The sequence below is a fragment of the Pipistrellus kuhlii genome, unplaced genomic scaffold, assembly GCF_014108245.1.
Source record: "Pipistrellus kuhlii isolate mPipKuh1 unplaced genomic scaffold, mPipKuh1.p scaffold_m20_p_20, whole genome shotgun sequence".
NCBI classification, from domain to species: Eukaryota; Metazoa; Chordata; class Mammalia; order Chiroptera; family Vespertilionidae; genus Pipistrellus; species Pipistrellus kuhlii.
Window position 1 is genome coordinate 20,492,647 of NW_023425516.1, and position 20,176 is coordinate 20,512,822.

Below are 20,176 nucleotides of genomic sequence, written 5' to 3' on the forward strand. Positions count from 1 at the left end.
GGCACGCTCGTCTCAGGCCGATGGAGCGTGTCCACGTTGTTTGTGGCCCTTGACTGTTCATTTCCAGAGGTATGGCCTCCCCGGTTCCTGCCACTTTCTCTATCGGAGCCCCCCTCCCCCCCCCCCTTTTTTTTTTTTAAAGAAAGATTTCACTCTCCATCAATACCTCTGTCAAGTTGTTTTTTTGGCGCAAGAAAAGTCAACCCGATACACTGATCAACTCATGGAAGCCGAATTCGTGTGTGGCCTGAATGACTAACAGGGGCATTCTTCATGCACACATGCTCTGTTTTGGGGGTTCACCCTTTCCTGTGGCTGCACCAAGTACACCCTGTAGTGACTGTCATGCCTTCCCAGAGGCCCCTTCCTCATGATGTGGGTGTTGACACACTGACTTCGAAGTTGACTCTGGGTCATGTCCCAGAGCAAATGTGCCTCGTGTGTGTGTGTGTGTGTGTGTGTTTGGGGGGGGCAGAATCCACCGTCTCAAAGCCACCACGCTGTCCTGAACTACTGAGACAATTAGCCTGAGATCCTCCTCCCCGTGAGTTCACATGACCACAGCCCTCACTCTTTCCAGGCGTCTAGACCGGCCATCACCCATTGACCAAGGTTAGGGCCTTGGTGGTCTTCTTCCCAGGTGGGAGCGGAGTATATTTCTTGTTGAACGTGTTTGTGTCCCAGAGAGAAGGTTTTAAAAGGCAGCGACTTTAAATAGAATTCTTTCCATCCCGCCTGTGAAATCTCCACTAGATGGCAATAGAGTCTGGTGACCGTAAAGAAAAGGCCAGGATGTTAGCGTGGCCTGATCCCAGGCGAGCTTGGAGGAGAGCTGTGGTCTGGGGCTCCATGGGGCTGAGAGTGGTCCCCCTAAAGCCGGGAAGGGGAGAGGGAAGTGTGGAGAGTTCCACGTGGCTTCGTGTGGAGTGTGTGGCACTGTTGAGGTTGGAGAGGGTACAGGGCCAGGATCGATGGCTGGCGGACGGCGTGGCCACACGAAGCATCTCGGTTGTCTCGGAGCCTGAGCCTGGCTTTGCCAATGATTCGCCGTGACTATTGTGATAAATTATTTTGTTTCCACTGTGTATTGTTTTCTCTTTGGAAAAAAAAAAAAAAGGGAACCTTGGTGCTTATCGATCTACCTCCCTCCTCTGGGTGTGACGAGGTCACGTGGAAACGGGGATGGGCGGTCCATCCAGGAGAGATGCTGTACGGGTGTCCTATCACACTGCATCTGGTCCCCCAATGAAAATGTATTACTTTGATAAAAAAAATAAACATACCAAAAACCATGGCTTCCCGGTTTCCTGTTCTCTAGAGGGTCTGGACCGTGTCTGAGGGGGCAGGAGGGGGGTGTGCCGTTGGTGTAAGATGTAGATTAGGAAGCAGGCACCACGGCAGCTGAGAACTGAATACAGCAACTGGAACAGAAGGTAGTCAAGTCTGGGAAGGACTTCTATTTCAAAATCTCCAGTAATCATGAGGGGAGTCGCTCTGCCTTCACTGCACCATGTCCTGTGGGAACAGACTGAGCCGCTGGGGTGCCAGTAAGTGATAAACTGGACTAGAATAATTTCAGGGTGCAGGGAAGAGCTATTCCTTTCTTCAAACGGAAAATGGGTTATGGGGCAGAGTGATTGCTTATTTATTTATTATTATTTTTACACTTTCACCCGAGGATATTTTTCCATATATATATTCTTTAAACACACACACACACACACACACACACACACATAATTTTAGAGAGGAAGAGAGAGATAGAAACATCAATGATGAGAGAGAATCATGGATCAGCTGCCTCCTGCACGCGCCCTACTGGGGATTGGGCCATGTGCCCTGGACTGGAATTGAACCCAGAACACTTTAGTCCACAGGCTGACACTCTATCCACTGTGCTAAACCAGCTATGGTTCCATTGATTTTTAGAGAGAGTAGAAGGGAGAGGGAGAGACAGAGAGAAACATCGATGTGAGAGAGACACATCGATTGGTTGCCTCCTGCACACCAGGCCAAGGCCTGGGCTGGGGAGGAGCCCGAAACCAAGGTATGTGCTCTTGACTGGAATTGAACCTGGGATCCTCCAGTCTGCAGGCCGACGCTCTATCCACTGAGCCAAACCAGCTGGCTAACACTAATCTATAAAATTAAACTGTGGCGATGCTGCACGACTGTGGCAATTCTGAAACACAGGGAACGGCACACTTTAGCATTCATCTTTTAATGGAATTTACTGGGTGTCATTGGTGAATAAAACCACACAGGTTTCAACGTGCAGCTAAATCAAACATCATCTGCCCACGGCCCTGTGCGCTCAGCACCCCAAAGAAACTCTCTTTCTGTCCCCATTTATCCCTCTTTACCTCCCCCTCCCCCCTCCCCCTTTCCCTCTGGCTATCATCACACTGTTGTCTGTGTCTATGTGTTGTTATATGTATGCGTGTGTGTGTGTGTGTGTGTGTGTGTGTGTGTGTATATATATATATATATATATATATATATATATATGTTGTTTTTATATAACCTTTCACTTTTTTTTCACCAGGCCCCCCTATCCCCTATTTGAACTGTACACTTGAAATAGATACATTTCATGGTATGTGAATTACATTTTAATAAAGTGGTTTAAGAAAAGCAATGGCTCGATATGCTAACTTTCAGTGGGGGATGAGCTTATTGAAGGCAGAAACGAATAACTTCCTAAAAAGTCCGTAAAAATAGTCACCACGGGCATGTCCAGCCCTCTTCCCCTCAACTACTGGGAACTATTCCCATTTTTCAAGCCCCTGAGATCAGCGAGGCGCATTGGGGAGGGAAAACAATATCGCAGTTTTTCCGATGAGGGGTCCCAGGTGAGGCAGAGTAGGGGGAGGGAGTCCTTCCACGTGGAAATCTCTGGAAATAGCAGGAAGCAAGTTTGATGCGGGGCCATCTCTCTGGTGAGCTACATACAAAAATAACTTACTCCCAAATCCTCCTTGTCACACACACACACATACACACACACACACACACACACACACACACACACACACGGAGCCAGCTCACTGGCTTTCTAAACAATCCACGCTTACTCCACGGACACCAAGGAACAGCAAGCGCTGAACGTCATGCCTCGAGTTACTGGATGAAAATTAGCGACTGCTCGTCTCCCTTTCGCATCACAAGGAGCCCCGCCCGTGGAAGGCCGGCCATGTCCTCTGCGTCGTGAACCCCCTGGGGGCTCCCTCGGGCTCAGGCGAAGTAGCCGTGGGCGAAGACGGCCACGGCCAGCAGCACCACGGCGTTGGCGTTCACCACGGTCCTCCAGAAGGGCTTCTCGGACGTGTCCGTCAGCTTCTTCCTCTGGGCTTCCTCCTCCTCTTTGCTCAGCTTGGGGCCTTTCCTCTGCAGGCCGCAGAACGCCTCGTAGGCTCTCCGGAGACACCCCTGCGTCTCCCCGGGATCGTCTGGACCAAAGAGAGATACACGAACGGTCACAAAGCTCGGGAAACCCGACTCCCAGCAAGGCCGTGCGATGGCGGCAAAGAATGACGACAACTACTCCCATGTTCCTTAGAAGGAACATCCCTGAGGAAACAGATAACTCTGCTTATAGAAGAACTAGGGCCCAGGGCATGAAATTCAGGCACAGGTAGGGTCCCTATGCATGACTGGTGATCAGGGCCTTCCAGCTACATACCGGCTGGGGCCTTCCTTCATTCCGCGCCACCCCCTAGTGGTCAGTGCATGTCACAGCGAGTGATTGAACTCCTGGTCTCCCAGTCAAACTCCCAAGAAGACACTTTGCATGTTAACCTTTTATATATATATATATATATATATATATATATATATATATATATATATATATATATATATAGAGAGAGAGAGAGAGAGAGAGAGAGAGAGAGAGAGAGAGAGAGATGGAGCTCAGCTGGTGGCGTGGCTCAGTTGTTGAGTGTCGACCTGTGAACCTGTAGGTCATGGTTTGATTCCTGGTCAAGGCACAGGCCCAGGTTGCAGGCTCCATCTCCAGTAGGGGGCATGCAGGAGGCAGCTGTTCCACGATTCTCTCTCATCATTGATGTTTCTTTCTCTCCCTCTCCCTTCCTCTCTGCAATCAATAAAAAATATATTAAGAGAAAAAAAATAGAAAACTGTTGCATAGCATAGAGCCCAATAAACAAAGTCAAACAAGGGCCTCGCTGGGGAAATCGTTTGCACCTCATATCACACGGGGTGTGATATCCTTAGTAGTAATGAGTTTCTTGACATAGAGCACATCCTACAAGCAACTCCACGCAAACACATGGAGCGACGGATCAACAGTCCAAAGCGAGAGAGAGAGAGAGAGAGAGAGAGAGAGAGAGAGAGAGAGAGAGGGAGAGAGAGAGAGAGGGAGTCCTCAAGCCAAAGGCAAACCAGACACTACCTTCATCCGCATCGTCGGCAGCGTCCTCCTGCCTCTGCTCGTCCGCATCTAAATCGATCCGCTCCTCTGTCCGGTTCCGAAGAGACCAGCACAGGCGGTACAGCTGCCCAGAGACCACAGACAGGCCCATTCGTGATGAGCGAGTGTTTACAATAACATAACAGAGCGTTTACTGGATAGTGCAAAAAAAAATCACACAGCATGGGAGAACACACACAGCAAAGAAAAGGGCTCCTCCCACACTCGTTCACAAAAACACACCGTTTTACATTATTTCTGGCCCGGCCGGCATGGCTCAGTGGTTGAGCATCCACCTATGAACCAGGAGGTCACGGTTCAATTCCCCGTCAAGGACACATGCCCGGGTTGCGGGCTCCATGCCCAGTAGGGGGCGTGCAGGAGGAAGCCGATCAGGGATTCTCTCTTGTCATTGATGTTTCTCTCTCTCTCTCCCTCTGTCTTCCTCTCTGACATCAATAAAAATATATTTAAAAAATAAAAGGGGCACCTAGCTGTTCCTCATTACTCACATGCACGTCGGGGATGGGCTTGGTGAGCAGGGAGACGCCCAGGATGACCGCGATGGAAATGACGAAGAGGATCATGGCGAAGTACAGGTAGTGCACGCCGCAGATGATTGTGGGGCAGTTGCTGGCGGCCAGGCACGTCCCTGTTCCATAGGCAAACTCCGCGATCATCCGAAACAGGCCGATCAGCAGCCCGATGATGAGACCCCAGAAGGCTCCCTGCAGAAGGAGCCAGAACGAAGCCAGGGGGTTCAGAGAAGAGGAGACGTTCATTCTAGAAGGTCATCGTTACCGTCCTTCCTGCTTTCTCCACTAAGAACTACGCGTGGCCCTGGCCGGTGTGGCTCAGTGGATAGAGCACCGGCCTCTGGACTGAAGGGTCCCGGGTTCGATTCCCATCAAGGGCATGTACTGGTTGCGGCTTGATCCCCAGCCCTGCTTGGGGTGCCTACGGGAGGTAACGAATGGATGTGTCTCTCACATCGGTGTTTCTCTCTGTTTCTCCCTCTCCTTTCCCCTCTCTCTAAAAATCAGTGGAAAGGTATCCTTGGATAAGGATTAACAACAACATATGTATTTTAAAAAAATTTCTTTTCAAACATAAAAGAAGGATTTTTTTTTTTTTTGGTCTGAAATGCTCAAAAAATTTCCATAAAAATCAAGGGTCAATGGCCTCTTTATGCCATTTCAGCTTACGGATAGTGGGGCAAGCCTGTACAGCCTACTTTGACCCAAGCTTAAGGTGACCTGGGCTTTTATGTTGTTCACGGATTCAAAAACGTGTGACTTAGTTTGTAGAACGAACAGGACGATGACTCGTGTGTCACGAGTGGCGGAGCAGACGGGCCTCGCGTTGTATAAATTGGGTGGAGAGGATGGGTTTTCCTCCCGGGGAGAGGAAGACGTCTTGCTCACTCCAGCGGGAAAACGGTCCACGCACCTGCTCGTTGACTCGCTTGCAGAAGATGGCGAGCAGGAAGACGGCGGCGATGGGCGGCCCCAGGTAGCTCGAGATGGACTCTATGTAGTGGAACAGCTGCCCGTTCTGAGACACTTGTACCAGCGGGACCCACAGGATGCTGACGACAATCAGCAGGATGATGAACAGCCTGGGAAGCGGACAGAAGGATGGGGTGAGTAAGCGGAAGCATTCCTGGCAGGTGCCCTGTGCTGCAGTTCTTTTTTTAATTGTATTTTATATTTTATTGATTTTTCATAGAGAGGAAGGGGGAGGAATAGAGAGCTAGAAACATTGATGAGAGAGAATCATCGACCAGCTGCCTCTTGCACACCCCCCACTGGGGATGTGCCCGCAACCAAGGTACATGCCCTTGACCGGAATCGAACCTGGGACCTTTCAGTCCGCAGGCCAACGCTCTATCCACTGAGCCAAACTGGTTTCAGCTATGCTTCATTTCTTGAATTCATTCTTGGGTCAGTTCATTGATTCCCCCCCCCCCCCCAAAAAAAAAAATTCAAGCTCCTTGCCCCCAAGCCAGGCCATTGCTCATGATGATCTGCTAGTAAAATGCCAATAAAGCAATTGCTGGCCTCTAATCAGTCCTAATAGCTTTCACGACGAGATTAAGTGTTCATTTACAAAAACAGCTCCACTGTCAGTGCTGGGTTAATAATTCTCTAATGCAGTGCGTGCACAGCAGCAATTAGAAAAAGGAGTGCACGGCACTCGTTGTAGGTGATCATGTGTAGGACCCCGAAAGCAGACTCCTACGCTGGTCTTTTTTTTTTTTTTTCCTAGCTGGAGAGAAACTGAGTCAGGATGCTCCCGTTAGAGAGAAAATGCCCTCTCTCTGTCCCAGAATGCTGGGGGGACTGGCCAGAGATGCTGATTTGTGTGTGTGTGTGTGTGTGTGTTTTTTGCTGCTGGAGTACTGTGGCGGGTAGAAGGAATTGGCTAACATATTGAGATGCGGTCAACAACCATTTGGTTTTGCTCCTGGGGGGTCAGGGAGCAAGACTGTTTCACTTTTTTAAAAAAACACTTTGCCGCCGAAACTGGTTTGGAGCATCGATCGGCCTGTGGACTGAAAGGTCCCGGGTTCGATTCCGGTCAAGGGCATGTACCTTGGTTGCGGGCACATCCCCAGTAGGGGGTGTGCAGGAGGCAGCTGATCGATGTTTCTAACTCTCTATCCTCTCTCTTCCTCTCTGTAAAAAGTCAATAAAATATATATATTTTTAAAAACTTCACCATATACTTCTGTGCTTGTCACATGATTAAACAAGTAATAATATCTTACTGGACTTCTGTGTGTGCTCACCTGGAAGAGAAGGGTGGGAGTTGGGAGATCAGGGGGGACACACACACAAACTTTTGGGCGGGAGTCTGAGGCACGGGGTCACACTTAAGCTCTACAAAACTTCTGCGACCTTGCAATAACTAACTAAGCGTGATAAACCACGGGCGAACCGAGCACAGGGCCTAGAACACAGTACAGATTGGAGAAATGACACCTCCCATGGTCATTGCCATCATCACCCGAAAGCAAATGGTGTGGCTCTGGTGCTTTCTTATCTTCAGCTGTTTGCTGCCTCACGCAGAATAAAATCCGAAGTCCTTTTATGGCCGGAGGAGCCTGCGTGATCTCCCCCAACCCCCACCTTTCTGATCCGTCTCCTATCGCTCTCACGGGCCACGCTCACCTCCTGCTGTCCTCACCCCCGCCCCCCACGTGACTGTGGAGGCACCAGCAGCGCTGACTGCTCCTCCATATGGAGCCCCGGGGCTCCCCCGCTCTCTCCCCAGGGCTCTGCTCAAATGCCACTTCTTCCATGAGGACCCTTTGAGCACCGTCTTACGTTAGTCCTCATCCTTAATCCTGCCTTAATTTTCTTCCTAGCATTTAAAAAAATATATTTTTATTGATTTCAGAGAGGAAGGGGGGAGAGAGAGAGAGAGAGAAACATCGGTGATGAGAGAGGATCAGGGATCGGCTGCCTCCTGCAGGCCCGCCACTGGGCATGTGCCCTGACCGGGAATCAAACCCCATTCTAGAACTCTCTGAGTGGTTTCTCTGAACCCCCACAGGAGGAGGCGCTGGGTCACGTCTGTGTCTCTCCCTTTCCGGAGAAATGTGAGACAGAAGCCAGGGATCGCTCACCGCCCGGCAATGAGGAGCTCCCTCTCCGAGGCCTGCTTCCGGATCTTGGTGTAGAGGTCCATGGTGAAGAGGGTGCTGGCGCTGTTGAAGATGGAGGTCAGGGAGCTCATGAGGGACGCCAGCATGACCGACAGCATCAGGCCTCGCAGCCCTGTGGCCGGGAGAGGAGGCAACCACGTGTTAGGAGCTGGAAGCCATGAGCCGTGATCACCTGGCCAAACCAGAGGGCCATTCGAAGGTAATGGTGTCACGTGACTGTTTCCTAACTGATGCGCCCATGAATACGTGCCATCGTGCACCATTTTCTGCATATTTCTCGGTGATCTGAGAATAATCCAGTGTAGGATTTTAGTTCTAAATGCAAATTTAGAGCTTACTTGCTGGAACCTAAATTTGGAAGACAGGAAATGGTGTGGTACCATCTCTTCCTTCCTTCCTTCCTTCCTTCCTTCTTTCTTTCTTTCTTTCTTTCTTTCTTTTTTTTTTTTTTTTTTTAGCTGTTGGCTTCCTGATAAATAGTTAACCTCTAGTTCTCTGAGTTTATAAGATCATGGCTATGCAACTCTTTAAATTATAACTTAGAAAAACATTTTATTGATTTCACAGAGGAAGAGAGAGGGAGAGAGAGAAACACCGATGATGAGAATCACTGATCAGCTGCCTCCTGCATGCCCAGCACTGGGGACCGAGTTGGCTGGGCTAAATGAGAACTTCTATTTCACATTATTTTGTATTCATCTCAGGGGTGTGACACAGTGGTCAAATCACCACAGAGTGCTCCCCGCTGCATTCCCAGTACCCGGCTGGCACCGTTCCGAGCCATCGCAATGTTATTGACTTTATTCCTTACGCTGTGCTTTGCATCCCTGGGACTATTTCATAACCACCTGTTGGTGCTTCTTCATCCCTTCACCTTCTCCTCACCCAGTCCCTCAACCCCTATCCTCTCTGGCGACTGTCAGTCTGTCCTCTGTATCCATGCATCTGTTTCTGTTTTGTTTGGTTGTTTATTTGGGGCTGTGAAGCTCTTTTATGGGCAAATCTACCATTTAAACGATCATGATTATCTTGAATCTTAGGGAGTGAGGATTCTTCTAGTAGGGATTATATTTGGTAGACTGTGGAAGAGATGTCTCAAGAAATGTCTGACAAAGACAACTGAATTAATGGAAGAAAGAATTATTGACAAAAATTGCATGTATTTAAGGTGTATGACATGAATACACACACACACACACACACACACACACACACACACACACACACTGTGAATGGTTACCACAATCATGCTAATTAACCCAGCCATCACCTCACACAGTAACTAATATCTTGCTATGTTGTGAGAATACTTGAGATCTATTTTCTTAGTAAATTTCAAGTACACAAGTCATTATTATTAACTGCAGTCTTTAGGCTGGAATCTCCAGAACTTATCCATATCATTCCCGAACGTTTGTACCCTTTGACCAATATCTCTCTATTTCCCCATCCCCCGCCCCCTGGCACCCACCATTCTACTTCTCTATTTCTTTAGACTCCACGTGTCAGCGACATTGTGCAGCATTTGTCTTCGAGAGAGACACATCCGTGGGTTGCCTCCCACACTCACTGGGAGCCAGTGACCGGGGGCAGGGATGGCACCTGCAACCCAGGTACGTGCCCTAAACTGGGACTCAAACCCGAGACCCCCTGGCTCCTAGGCCGATGCTCTAACCATTGAGCAGGATGCTGTCTCACCGTCAGGCATCAGCTCCATCACCAGCATTGGGTAGGCGTAGTTGGTGCAGCCGACTTCGGTGCCACAGTGCTTCACACACTCGGAGGGAACCACGCAGGCCACCTTCTCTGAAGAGGAAGCCAGAGAAGTGGGCTCAGCGAGGGGGGCCCAGGCAGGTGGGCGCTACCACCAGTGGCCTCAGAGACAAGCTGCAAGGTCATGGGTTAGAGGAGAGATGTTTGCCGGGAAACAGAGGCTCCACTTGGAACTGCGCACATCGATCTGCTTCCTCTTCAGCTAGAACACGCCTTTCAGAGGTCACAGCTGTGGGTCCCCGGGCACTGGCCTGGGGGGACGTGGCCCCGCGGGAGCTGGGAGCACTAGAGGGAGCACCAGCGACGAGAACGTAGGGGTGCGGGACTTGCCTGTGTACAGGATGCGGCTGATCATGCCCGGCATCACCATGAGGAACATGGGCAGCAGCTTCAGGTACCCGCACATGATGCAGGCGGCCTTCACGTGGGACATGTCCTTGCCGGACAGGCAGCGCTGCACGATAACCTGCAGGGAGGGCACGCCTGGTCATGGGACAGCCGGAGGGCGCGTCCCGGGTGGGGGGGGGCACCTCTTCAGGGGTTCGCATGCGGTAAGAAGTGGGGTGATGGCGGAGAAGAGGGAGCTCTGCAGAAAAATCCGAATTTGGATTCCTGCTTCTCCCACAGGAAAGTTTGAGTTCTGTGAGTTACAGGTTTCTCAACTGTGACTAGGGTTCTTTTTCTTTGTTTTAAAAAAAAGTATATTTATATTGACTACAGAGGGGAAGGGAGAGGGAGAGAGAGAACATCAATGATGAGAGAGTCATTGATCAATGAGGAGAGAGAATCGTTGACCAGCTGCCTCCTGCATGCCCCCCACTGGGGATCGAGCCCGTAACCAGGCATGTGTCCCGACTGGAATCGAAACGTGACCCTTCAGTCTGCAGGCTGACACTCTACCCACTGAGCCACACCGGCTAGGGCAAAGTGTTTGACTTTTTAAATGGTAAAACTAGATGATTTTCTAGGAGAGGAAAAAGAACAACATAAACGTACTCACACACACACACACACACACATTCAGTCACACACACAGTCTCACACACACACAGTCACACACACACAGTCACACACACAGTCTCTCACACACACACACACACACTCAGTCACACACACAATCACACACACACACACACACACACGCACACACGCTTTACCTGGTCTGTGCACCAGTACCATGCAGCCACGATGGTCATGCCTATGATCATTCCCGGCCACGGGATGTCCCCGGTGACGGCGTCTCGGAAGATGTGGAAGGAGTCGGCCCGGGGGGTGTAGCACTCGGGCCTGATGGTCAGGTTGTCGCCTTCGACCACGGACGGGATGGCGTGCATGTACTTCTCCATGAAGCTCTCGTAGCCTCCGACCTCGGCAAACGCTGAAACGGCACCGGCCACGAGACAATGTCCCCCGGAAACCTAAGAACCGCCCCCCGTTTCCCTAATGACCCCGTGTGGGAGGGCTCCGGCATCGCCATCAGCCTGGCCGTAGTCTCAGGATCCTCGGGACCCACCAGCCCCAGGACCTCCACCCACGGCCCTGCTCCCACGCCGCCACTCACCAAAGCCCATGAGGATGAAGGAGCCGATGAGCATGATGATGGTCTGCAGGGTGTCCGTGTAAATCACCGAGGCCAAGCCCCCTGGGAGGGAGGAAAGAGCCAGGAGGTTTGATCAAGTGCCCTCCCCTACGTGCCTTCACCTTTAGATCTCTTCCCGGCGACACCCCACCCGTGTGCTTGGCTCATGGAATCCTGTTTGGATCGCTGCCACCTACCTTCTCCCCGCAACCCACCCACCGTTCCCGTCCGCCCTTTCTCATGCCACCCTTATGCTCCGGCATCCACCTGCTCCCTGCCTCGGGTTCGCCAGGCTCCTGTTGGAGCTGCTATTCCATCCTGGCCTCCCCTGGGCAGGCTGCACTGAGCCCCAGGTGCCGGTCTGGGTACGAGACACGTGGCTGAGCCCCATAGCGTTTCTCTGCCCCCCCCCATCACAGTGTCAGCCTCCGTCAGGGTGACCGGCACTGAGAGGGCCCGCGTGCCCAGCTCTGCTTGTGTGTCGCGGCTGCGCCTGACACTCGGAGTGGGAGTGAAGGGCTGATGGTCTCGCCTTGGTCGTGACCAGGCTCACGCGGAGGATGCTCGTTGCCGGTCGGCGTGATGGGAGCAGGAGAGAGCAGGGCTGAGCAGGGCTGAGCAGAGCTGAGCGCAGTGGACTCACCCGTGATGGTGTAGATGGCCGTGATGGCCAGGAGGATGAAGATGGCCAGGTACAGGTCCAGCCCCAGGGCCAGCTTGATGAAGATGGCTCCGGAGAAGATGTCTGACTGTAAGGGGACAGGCGGGTCCCTCAGGCCAGAGCCTCAACCTCTCTCTCTCTTTTTTTAAAAAAAGTATATTTTTATTGATTTCAGAGAGGGAGGGAGGGAGAGGGAGAGAGAGAAGCATCCATGCTGAGAGAGAATCATGGATGGGCTGCCTCCTGCACCCCCCCTATTGGGGATCCAGCCTGCAACCCAGGCATGTGCCCTGACTGGGGATCGAACCCGGGACTCTTCAGCCTGCAGGCTGATGTTCTATGCACTGAGCCATACCGGCTAGGGCTTTTTTTTTTTTTTTTTTTTTTTTAGGAGGGAGCAGAAGGGAGGGGGAGAGGCACAGAGAGAGACACGCACATTGATTGGCTGCCTCCCGCACATGCTTCAACCCTGGGGTTCGTGGCCTTGCCTGGATTCGAACCTGGGACCCTGCGGTCCACGGGCCTAAGGGCCACACTGGCTCGGGCTCTGGCTGAAGGCTTAACTCCTTAACCACACGGTGAACTCCGAGTGCACAGGCTGCTCGCTGCCCCTCAAGGAGCGCCTCACCCGCAGGAAGCGCTGGGAGAAGCTCGGCCGCACCCGGCAGGCTCACTCCGCACCCGGCAGGCTCACCCTGCACCCGGCAGGCTCACCCTGCACCCGGCAGGTCACACTGCACCCGGCAGGCTCACTCTGCACCCGGCAGGCTCACCCTGCACCCGGCAGGTCACACTGCACCCGGCAGGCTCAGGCCGCACCCGGCAGGCTCACCCTGCACCCGGCAGGCTCACACCGCACCCGGCAGGCTCACTCCGCACCCGGCAGGTCACACTGCACCCGGCAGGCTCACTCTGCACCCGGCAGGCTCAGGCCGCACCCGGCAGGCTCACTCTGCACCCGGCAGGCTCACACCGCACCCGGCAGGCTCAGGCCGCACCCGGCAGGCTCACCCTGCACCCGGCAGGCTCACACTGCACCCGGCAGGCTCACTCTGCACCCGGCAGGTCACACTGCACCCGGCAGGCTCACTCTGCACCCGGCAGGCTCAGGCCGCACCCGGCAGGCTCACTCTGCACCCGGCAGGTCACACTGCACCCGGCAGGTCACACTGCACCCGGCAGGCTCACCCTGCACCCGGCAGGTCACACCGCACCCGGCAGGCTCACACCGCACCCGGCAGGCTCAGGCCGCACCCGGCAGGCTCACTCTGCACCCGGCAGGCTCACACCGCACCCGGCAGGCTCACCCTGCACCCGGCAGGCTCACCCTGCACCCGGCAGGCTCACACTGCACCCGGCAGGTCACACTGCACCCGGCAGGTCACACTGCACCCGGCAGGCTCACCCTGCACCCGGCAGGCTCACCCTGCACCCGGCAGGCTCACCCTGCACCCGGCAGGCTCACCCTGCACCCGGCAGGCTCACCCTGCACCCGGCAGGCTCACCCTGCACCAGGCAGGCTCACTCTGCACCCGGCAGGCTCACTCTGCACCAGGCAGGCTCACACCGCACCCGGCAGGTCACACCGCACCCGGCAGGTCACACCGCACCCGGCAGGCTCACCCTGCACCCGGCAGGCTCACACTGCACCCGGCAGGTCACACCGCACCCGGCAGGTCACACCGCACCCGGCAGGCTCACACCGCACCCGGCAGGCTCACACTGCACCCGGCAGGCTCACACTGCACCCGGCAGGCTCAGGCCGCACCCGGCAGGCTCAGGCCGCACCCGGCAGGCTCACCCTGCACCCGGCAGGCTCAGGCCGCACCCGGCAGGCTCAGGCCGCACCCGGCAGGCTCACGCTGCACCCGGCAGGCTCACGCCGCACCCGGCAGGCTCACCCTGCACCCGGCAGGCTCACCCTGCACCCGGCAGGCTCACTCCGCACCCGGCAGGCTCACTCCGCACCCGGCAGGCTCACTCCGCACCCGGCAGGCTCACTCCGCACCCGGCAGGCTCACACTGCACCCGGCAGGCTCACACTGCACCCGGCAGGCTCACCCTGCACCAGGCAGGCTCACACTGCACCAGTCAGGCTCACCCTGCACCCGGCAGGCTCACCCTGCACCAGGCAGGCTCACCCTGCACCCGGCAGGTCACACTGCACCCGGCAGGCTCACACTGCACCCGGCAGGCTCACCCTGCACCAGGCAGGCTCACCCTGCACCAGGCAGGCTCACACTGCACCAGGCAGGCTCACACTGCACCTGGCAGGCTCAGGCCGCACCCGGCAGGCTCACGCTTCCAGCCCGGACTCCGCTCAGCAGACACGATCCCGGGAGTCAGCGTCTTTCCCAGGAGCGGCCTGGACTCTGCCCCCGAGGCCGAGGCCTCCTGAGTCACCGACGGGCCCGCAGCACGAGCATCAACATGTTTTGTTCTCTCCACGTGCTGCTGGCTCCTCAGACTCCGCTCTGCCTTCCTCCGTGGTTATCCCCAAGGGATTTAATTGACACACACGCGCACACACAGCAGCTTTAGAATTCTTTCAACACGTATGTGTGAGGACTATTTCTTAGGGGCAGCCTTAGGTTTAAAAGAATAATAATAAAAAAAATTCAGGGCCCTGGCTGGTGTGGTTCAGTTGGTGGGGTGCTGTCCTGTGCCCCTACAGGTGCCGGTTCGATTCCCAGTCAAGGACAACAGGCCCGGGCTGCGGGTTCGATCCCCAGTGGGGGGCGTGCAGGAGGCAGCCCATCCACGAGTCTCTCTCATCACGGATGTTTCTCTCTCCCTCTCCCTCTCCCTCCCGCTCGGAAAGCAATACAAATATATATATACAATATATATTTTAAGAACCAGTCTTGCAAGCTTACCACGCCAGGAGCAGGGAACTCACCGAGATCCTCAGGGCCACGCAGATGAAGAGGGAGAGGACGGAGAGGTAGATCTGGAGCCGCTGCCCCCCGAAGCGCTTCTTGAGGTACTCGGGCATGGTCATCACCTGTGGACACACCGGCCGGCTCACCGGGGCTCCCGGCACAGCCCGTCACTGCACACTCCCTGAGCCCGTGGGGCGGGGGGCCTGGGCGGGGCGGGGGGCCTGTGCGGGAGTGGGGGGGGCTGTGGGCCTGTGCGGGCGGAGGGCCTGTGCGGGGCGGAGGGCCTGTGCGGGGCGGAGGGCCTGTGCGGGGCAGGCAGCCTGTGCGGGGCATTGGGCCTGTGGGGGGCGGGGGGCCTGTGCGGGGTGGGGGGCCTGTGCGGGGCGGGGGTCCTGTGCGGGGCGCAGGGCCTGGGCGGGGCGGGGGGCCTGTGCGGGGCGGGGGTCCTGTGCGGGGCGCAGGGCCTGGGCGGGGCGCAGGGCCTGTGGGGGGCGGTGGGCCTGTGCGGGGCATTGGGCCTGTGGGGGGCGGGGGGCCTGTGCGGGGCGGGGGGCCTGTGCGGGCGGAGGGCCTGTGCGGGGCGGGGGGCCTGTGCGGGGCGGGGGTCCTGTGCGGGGCGGAGGGCCTGTGCGGGGCATTGGGCCTGTGGGGGGCGGAGGGCCTGGGCAGGGTGGGGGGCCCCGTGCGGGGCAGGCGGCCTGTGCGGGGCAGGCGCCTGGGGCACCGAGGGGACGGAGGCTTGTTTCTGGGAAAGCAGCTAGGCCGGTGGACACGGGCGCTGGGAGCGGACGCTGACTAGCGATGTGACGCTTAGCGAGCGGCCTCTCTCTGGCTCGCTCCTCCTCTGGAAGGTGGGGTCTGCCCCGGACCCACGCCACCGCCTAACGCACAGCCAACGCTCAGTAGATAATTTCTACCGTTTTCACCCAAACTGGGGCAGTCCAGCTAACACGTTCCTCACAGCCTGGCTGGGGCAGCTCAGCCGTTGTGCGTCGACCCAGGAACCAGGAGGTCAGGGTTCGATTCCCGGTCAGGGCACAGGCCCGGGCGGCGGGCTCCATCCCCAGTGGGGGATGTGCAGGAGGCAGCCGGTCTGTGATTCTCTCTCGTCATGGATGTTTCTCTCTCTCCCTCTCCCTCTCCCTTCCTCTCTGAAAGGCCCAGAGGCAGGCAGAAGAGAAGCCACCGCAGCTGCGGCACATCCCGCCCCTCATGGCAAGGAGGAACCGCTTTACTGGGGTCAGAACAGCCCGGATCCGGGGGAAGGAAAAGGCCTGAGCTGGCGAGGACGTGGGCAAAGGGAGTGCTCGGGGCGGGAAGGCCAGAGCAGCCTGGCTGCACCAGTGGACTGGGGCCGTTGGAAGCCCAGGGACCGGAGACAAAGGGTCCCCCCCAGGCCTCCCGCTGAGCAGGGAGAAGGAGCAGGTAAACGGGTGCCAGCCAGCGTGCCCAGGCCCCGGTACTCACGCCCGCCTTGATGTAGATGGGGACGAAGAACCAGCCGAGCACCAGCAGCAGCAGCAGGGCCTGCAGGGAGAGGTGGGTCAGAGGGGCCTGGCCTGGGGGTGGGATGGGGGCCCTGTCCCCCCACGGCCTCGGGGTCAGAGGAGACAAGGCGGCCGGCCCGCCCCTCGCGTCCCCTTCGCGGGCTCACTCACGTTCCACTCAAAGACGGCAGTGGCGATGCCCGAGGCCGCCCCGGTGCCTGCCAGCCCCACGAAGTGGCCGCTGCCGATGTTGCTGGCGAAGAGGGAGGCGCCCATCTGGAGCCGAGGGCACAGACGTGGTCAGAGGGGTAGAGCTCACCGGCGCCAAGCAGGCCCCCTGCCCTGGGGAACGGCGAGGCTTCCGCACCCCAGGCCAGGAGCCAGCTACAGCCCGGGGTCGAGCCCGGCTTCCCTATGGCCGGTGAGCCAAAGGGATTTCTTCCTGTGTGAATGGGTAACCATAAATCTAGCCCAGCGGGCGCGGCTCAGTGGTTCAGTGTGTCAACCCATGAACCAGGAGGTCCCAGTTCCATTTCCGTCCGTCAGGACACGTGCCCGGGGGGGTAGGGGGGCTCGATCTCCAGTAGGGGGCGTGCAGGAGGCAGCTGATTCTCTTGCATCATTGATGTTTCTCTCTCCCTCCTCCTCTTCCTCTCTCTCCCCCTCCTCCTCCTCCCTCCCTCTTTCAACCTCTTCCCCTCTCTCTCTTACACACACACACACACACACACACACACACACACACTCACACACACACTCACACACACACACACACACACACACTCACTCACACACACACACACACTCTCACACACACACACTCACACACACTTCATCTCCCGGGAGCTCTGCCCACTCACCGGCCACCAGACCATGTCGCGGCCAGCCAGGAAGAAGCCCCCCACGGTGCCCCGGTTGGTCCTCAGCATGGCCTGCGCGGAGGGAAGACAATGGGGGGGGGGTGTATCTGTAACTCCGCCCACAATACAAAGCAGGGACTGCTGTGAGGGGGGGGCCTCTGAAGCTGGGCTGTGGGAGGAAACCTGTGGCCTCCCAGCCGTTACCAAAAGAGAGAAGGAGCACCAGCGAATTAAGCGTCCAACTCAACCACGGCAGAATGTGAGAAAATAACAAAGGGAAAAAGAGAAGGGAGATAAGAAAAACAAGGTCGCCCCCCACAGTGTGGCTCAGTGGTTGAGCATCGACCTAGGAACCAGGAGGTCACGGTTCCACGGCCGGTCAGGGCACAGGCCCGGGTTGTGGGCTCCACCCCAGTAGGGGGCGTGCAGGAGGCAGCTGATCCATGATTCTCTATCATCATGGATGTTTTTCTTTCTTTCCCTCTTCCTTCCTCTCTGAAATTGATTTTAAAAAAATTATATATATTACAAAACACACCAAAAACCAACACCCTTACACCCTTCTTCAATCTGCTTGTGCTGGAGATGCTGAGCAGATAAGCCTGGAGCCCCCAGGGCTGGCTCCGTGCACAGGATGGGGTTAGTAAAAGAAAGTAAGCCAGTGTCCGCATTATCGATGTCGCATCCAAGAAAAATGGTTCTGCCCTGGCTGGTGTGGCTCTGTGGATAAAGCCTTGGCCTGCAGACTGAAGGGTCCCAGGTTTCAAGTCCAGCCAAGGGCATGTGCTTGGGTTGCGGGCTCAATCCCCAGTGGGGGGCATGCAGGACGCAGCCAACCAATGATCCTCTCTCCTCATGGCTGTTTCTATCTCTCCCTCTCCCTGCCTCTCTGAAATCAATAAAAAATATTTTTAAAGAAAGAAAGAAAATGATTCTGAGAGGCGGACAGTGACATCTGGGACAGCTCTGAATGTCCTCTCAGCGTCGTCACTTTTCCGTCCCTCAGATGTTTGATCCCAGGCCATGCGCCCACCCCAAACCCCCCCTCCCCCCACTGGGCTCCTACGTACCCACAGCCCCACGGCCATCACCACCACGAAGTAGATGACGATGACGGAGATGTCGGCCGCGTTCCGGATGCGCTCCGACATCTCAGGGGGACCCGGGGTCCCGGTCGGGGGGCTGGGGCTCACGGTGCTGGCCATGGCTGCGGGCGGTGCGTCCCCATGGCCGGGAGGGCCCTCTCCTTATATGACTCTGGGTTAATGATCAGCCTGGAGCAGGTGGGGCGCGCTATCAGCACCGGCTCCTGGGCACGGGACCTTTACACCTTCCCTCGGCCCCCGGCCCTCCGGCCGGCCGTGCTGGTCGGATGGAGTGCGGGGATGAGGGCGAGGGCTGGAGGTGCGAGGAAAGGCAGGGTCCCCAAGAAGATGGGACCAGGTGGGGTGAGGATGAGGGAGCGATGACGGGGGACAAGGAGGGGGAGGAGGACAGAGGTGAAAGGGCCAGAAAAGAATCAGGAGGGACAGGAGGTAAGAGTCCCTTACTGATCGGATAAGATTCCTGACCAAGGAATTACAACCTTTGAAAGTGAAACTGCCCGGGGCCTGAGCATCCACCTATGAACCAGGAGGTCACGGTTCCATTCCGGGTCCTGGCACATGCCCAGGGTGTGGGCTCGATCCCCAGCAGGGGGCGTGCAGGAGGCAGCCGATCCCTGATTCTCTCTCATCATGGATGTTTCTAGGTCTCTCTCTCTCACCTTCTTTCTCTCCCTTCCTCTCTGAAATCAATACAAAAAAATATTTTAAAAAAATAAGAAAATAAAGTTAATTATACAATCCATGGGTCCCAAAGCCCATATTGTCCTGGAAGAAGAAATCTAAATTGGCTTCCTTCCCTGACCAGTTTGGCTCAGTGGATAGAGCGTTGGCCTGCAGATTAAAGGGTCCCGGGTTTGATTCCAGTCAAGGGCATGTACCTTGGTCGCAGGCACATCCACGGTGGGGGGTGTGCAAGAGGCAGCTGATGGATGTTTCTCTCTCATCGATGTTTCTAACTCTCTATCCCTCTCCCTTTCTCTCCGTAAAAATCAATACTATATATATGAATTATCTTTGCCTTAAGCAAGTCCTCTTCATTGTCCGTTGTTTCTGGGCCTCGAGGTGGAGACACTTGTAAGATGCCTCTTTTCAGACCCATCTTTCTTCCGCCCTGGAGAGAGGGGTAACCTCACCTGTCTGGTAACCCCCTGCCCACACTCGCTCTCTCCCGCTTTGTGCGATCTCCCTTCCGTCCCTCTTTCATCTCAAACGCGTAAGGGGAACGGCAGCACTGTGTGCTCTGGGAAGCACTTGCCACCTCGCCTCCCGAAATCGTCACCCGTTGGGCTCCAGTGAACTCTCACGCGCCAATTCCCGGCAGGTTCCCGGCACTTTTCTGACCCTGCCGGGAGTTTTGCCAGTTCCCAAGACCCTACACCAAACGTGTTGAACTCAGAGGCGAACACGGGGCAGGTAAACCAGGCATGTGGCCCGCGGGCCGGGAGTGTGGCGTGCTTGCTCTCCAGGATTTGATGTCTCTCTCTATCTGACCACCTCGCTCCACCGCCTTGTTTTTCTTGATTTGTCCACCGGCAGGACCACCCGTCTCCATACAGGTCTCCGTCCCCTCCTGCCTGTGGCCTGAGCTGCTCAGGTCTCTGTTCCCAGGGCCCTCTGCACGCCCGCCTCACCGCTGCCGTGGCCGCACTGCATGCTGGTCATTATTCCCGCCTCCCTTTCGCCTAGACATCTAGAAACACCTCCGTGGAAAAGGATGTATGTCAGT

General features: G+C 56.0%; 1 protein-coding gene across 1 annotated transcript; it reads right to left on the reverse strand.

The window, feature by feature from the left end:
* Positions 1–3,234: 3,234 nt before the first annotated feature.
* On the reverse strand, positions 3,235–18,549 carry LOC118725245 (solute carrier family 5 member 4). The gene is made up of 15 exons (XM_036448805.1): positions 18,415–18,549; positions 17,345–17,416; positions 16,656–16,760; positions 16,465–16,524; positions 15,015–15,119; positions 12,098–12,203; positions 11,437–11,517; positions 11,033–11,253; positions 10,206–10,341; positions 9,801–9,908; positions 8,064–8,214; positions 5,882–6,050; positions 4,945–5,160; positions 4,415–4,517; positions 3,235–3,449 (listed from the first exon to the last, which is right to left on the reverse strand). Exons 1-15 carry the CDS (start codon positions 18,547–18,549, stop codon positions 3,235–3,237), a joined length of 1,983 nt encoding a protein of 660 aa, XP_036304698.1.
* Between the last annotated feature and the right edge of the window lie 1,627 nt (positions 18,550–20,176).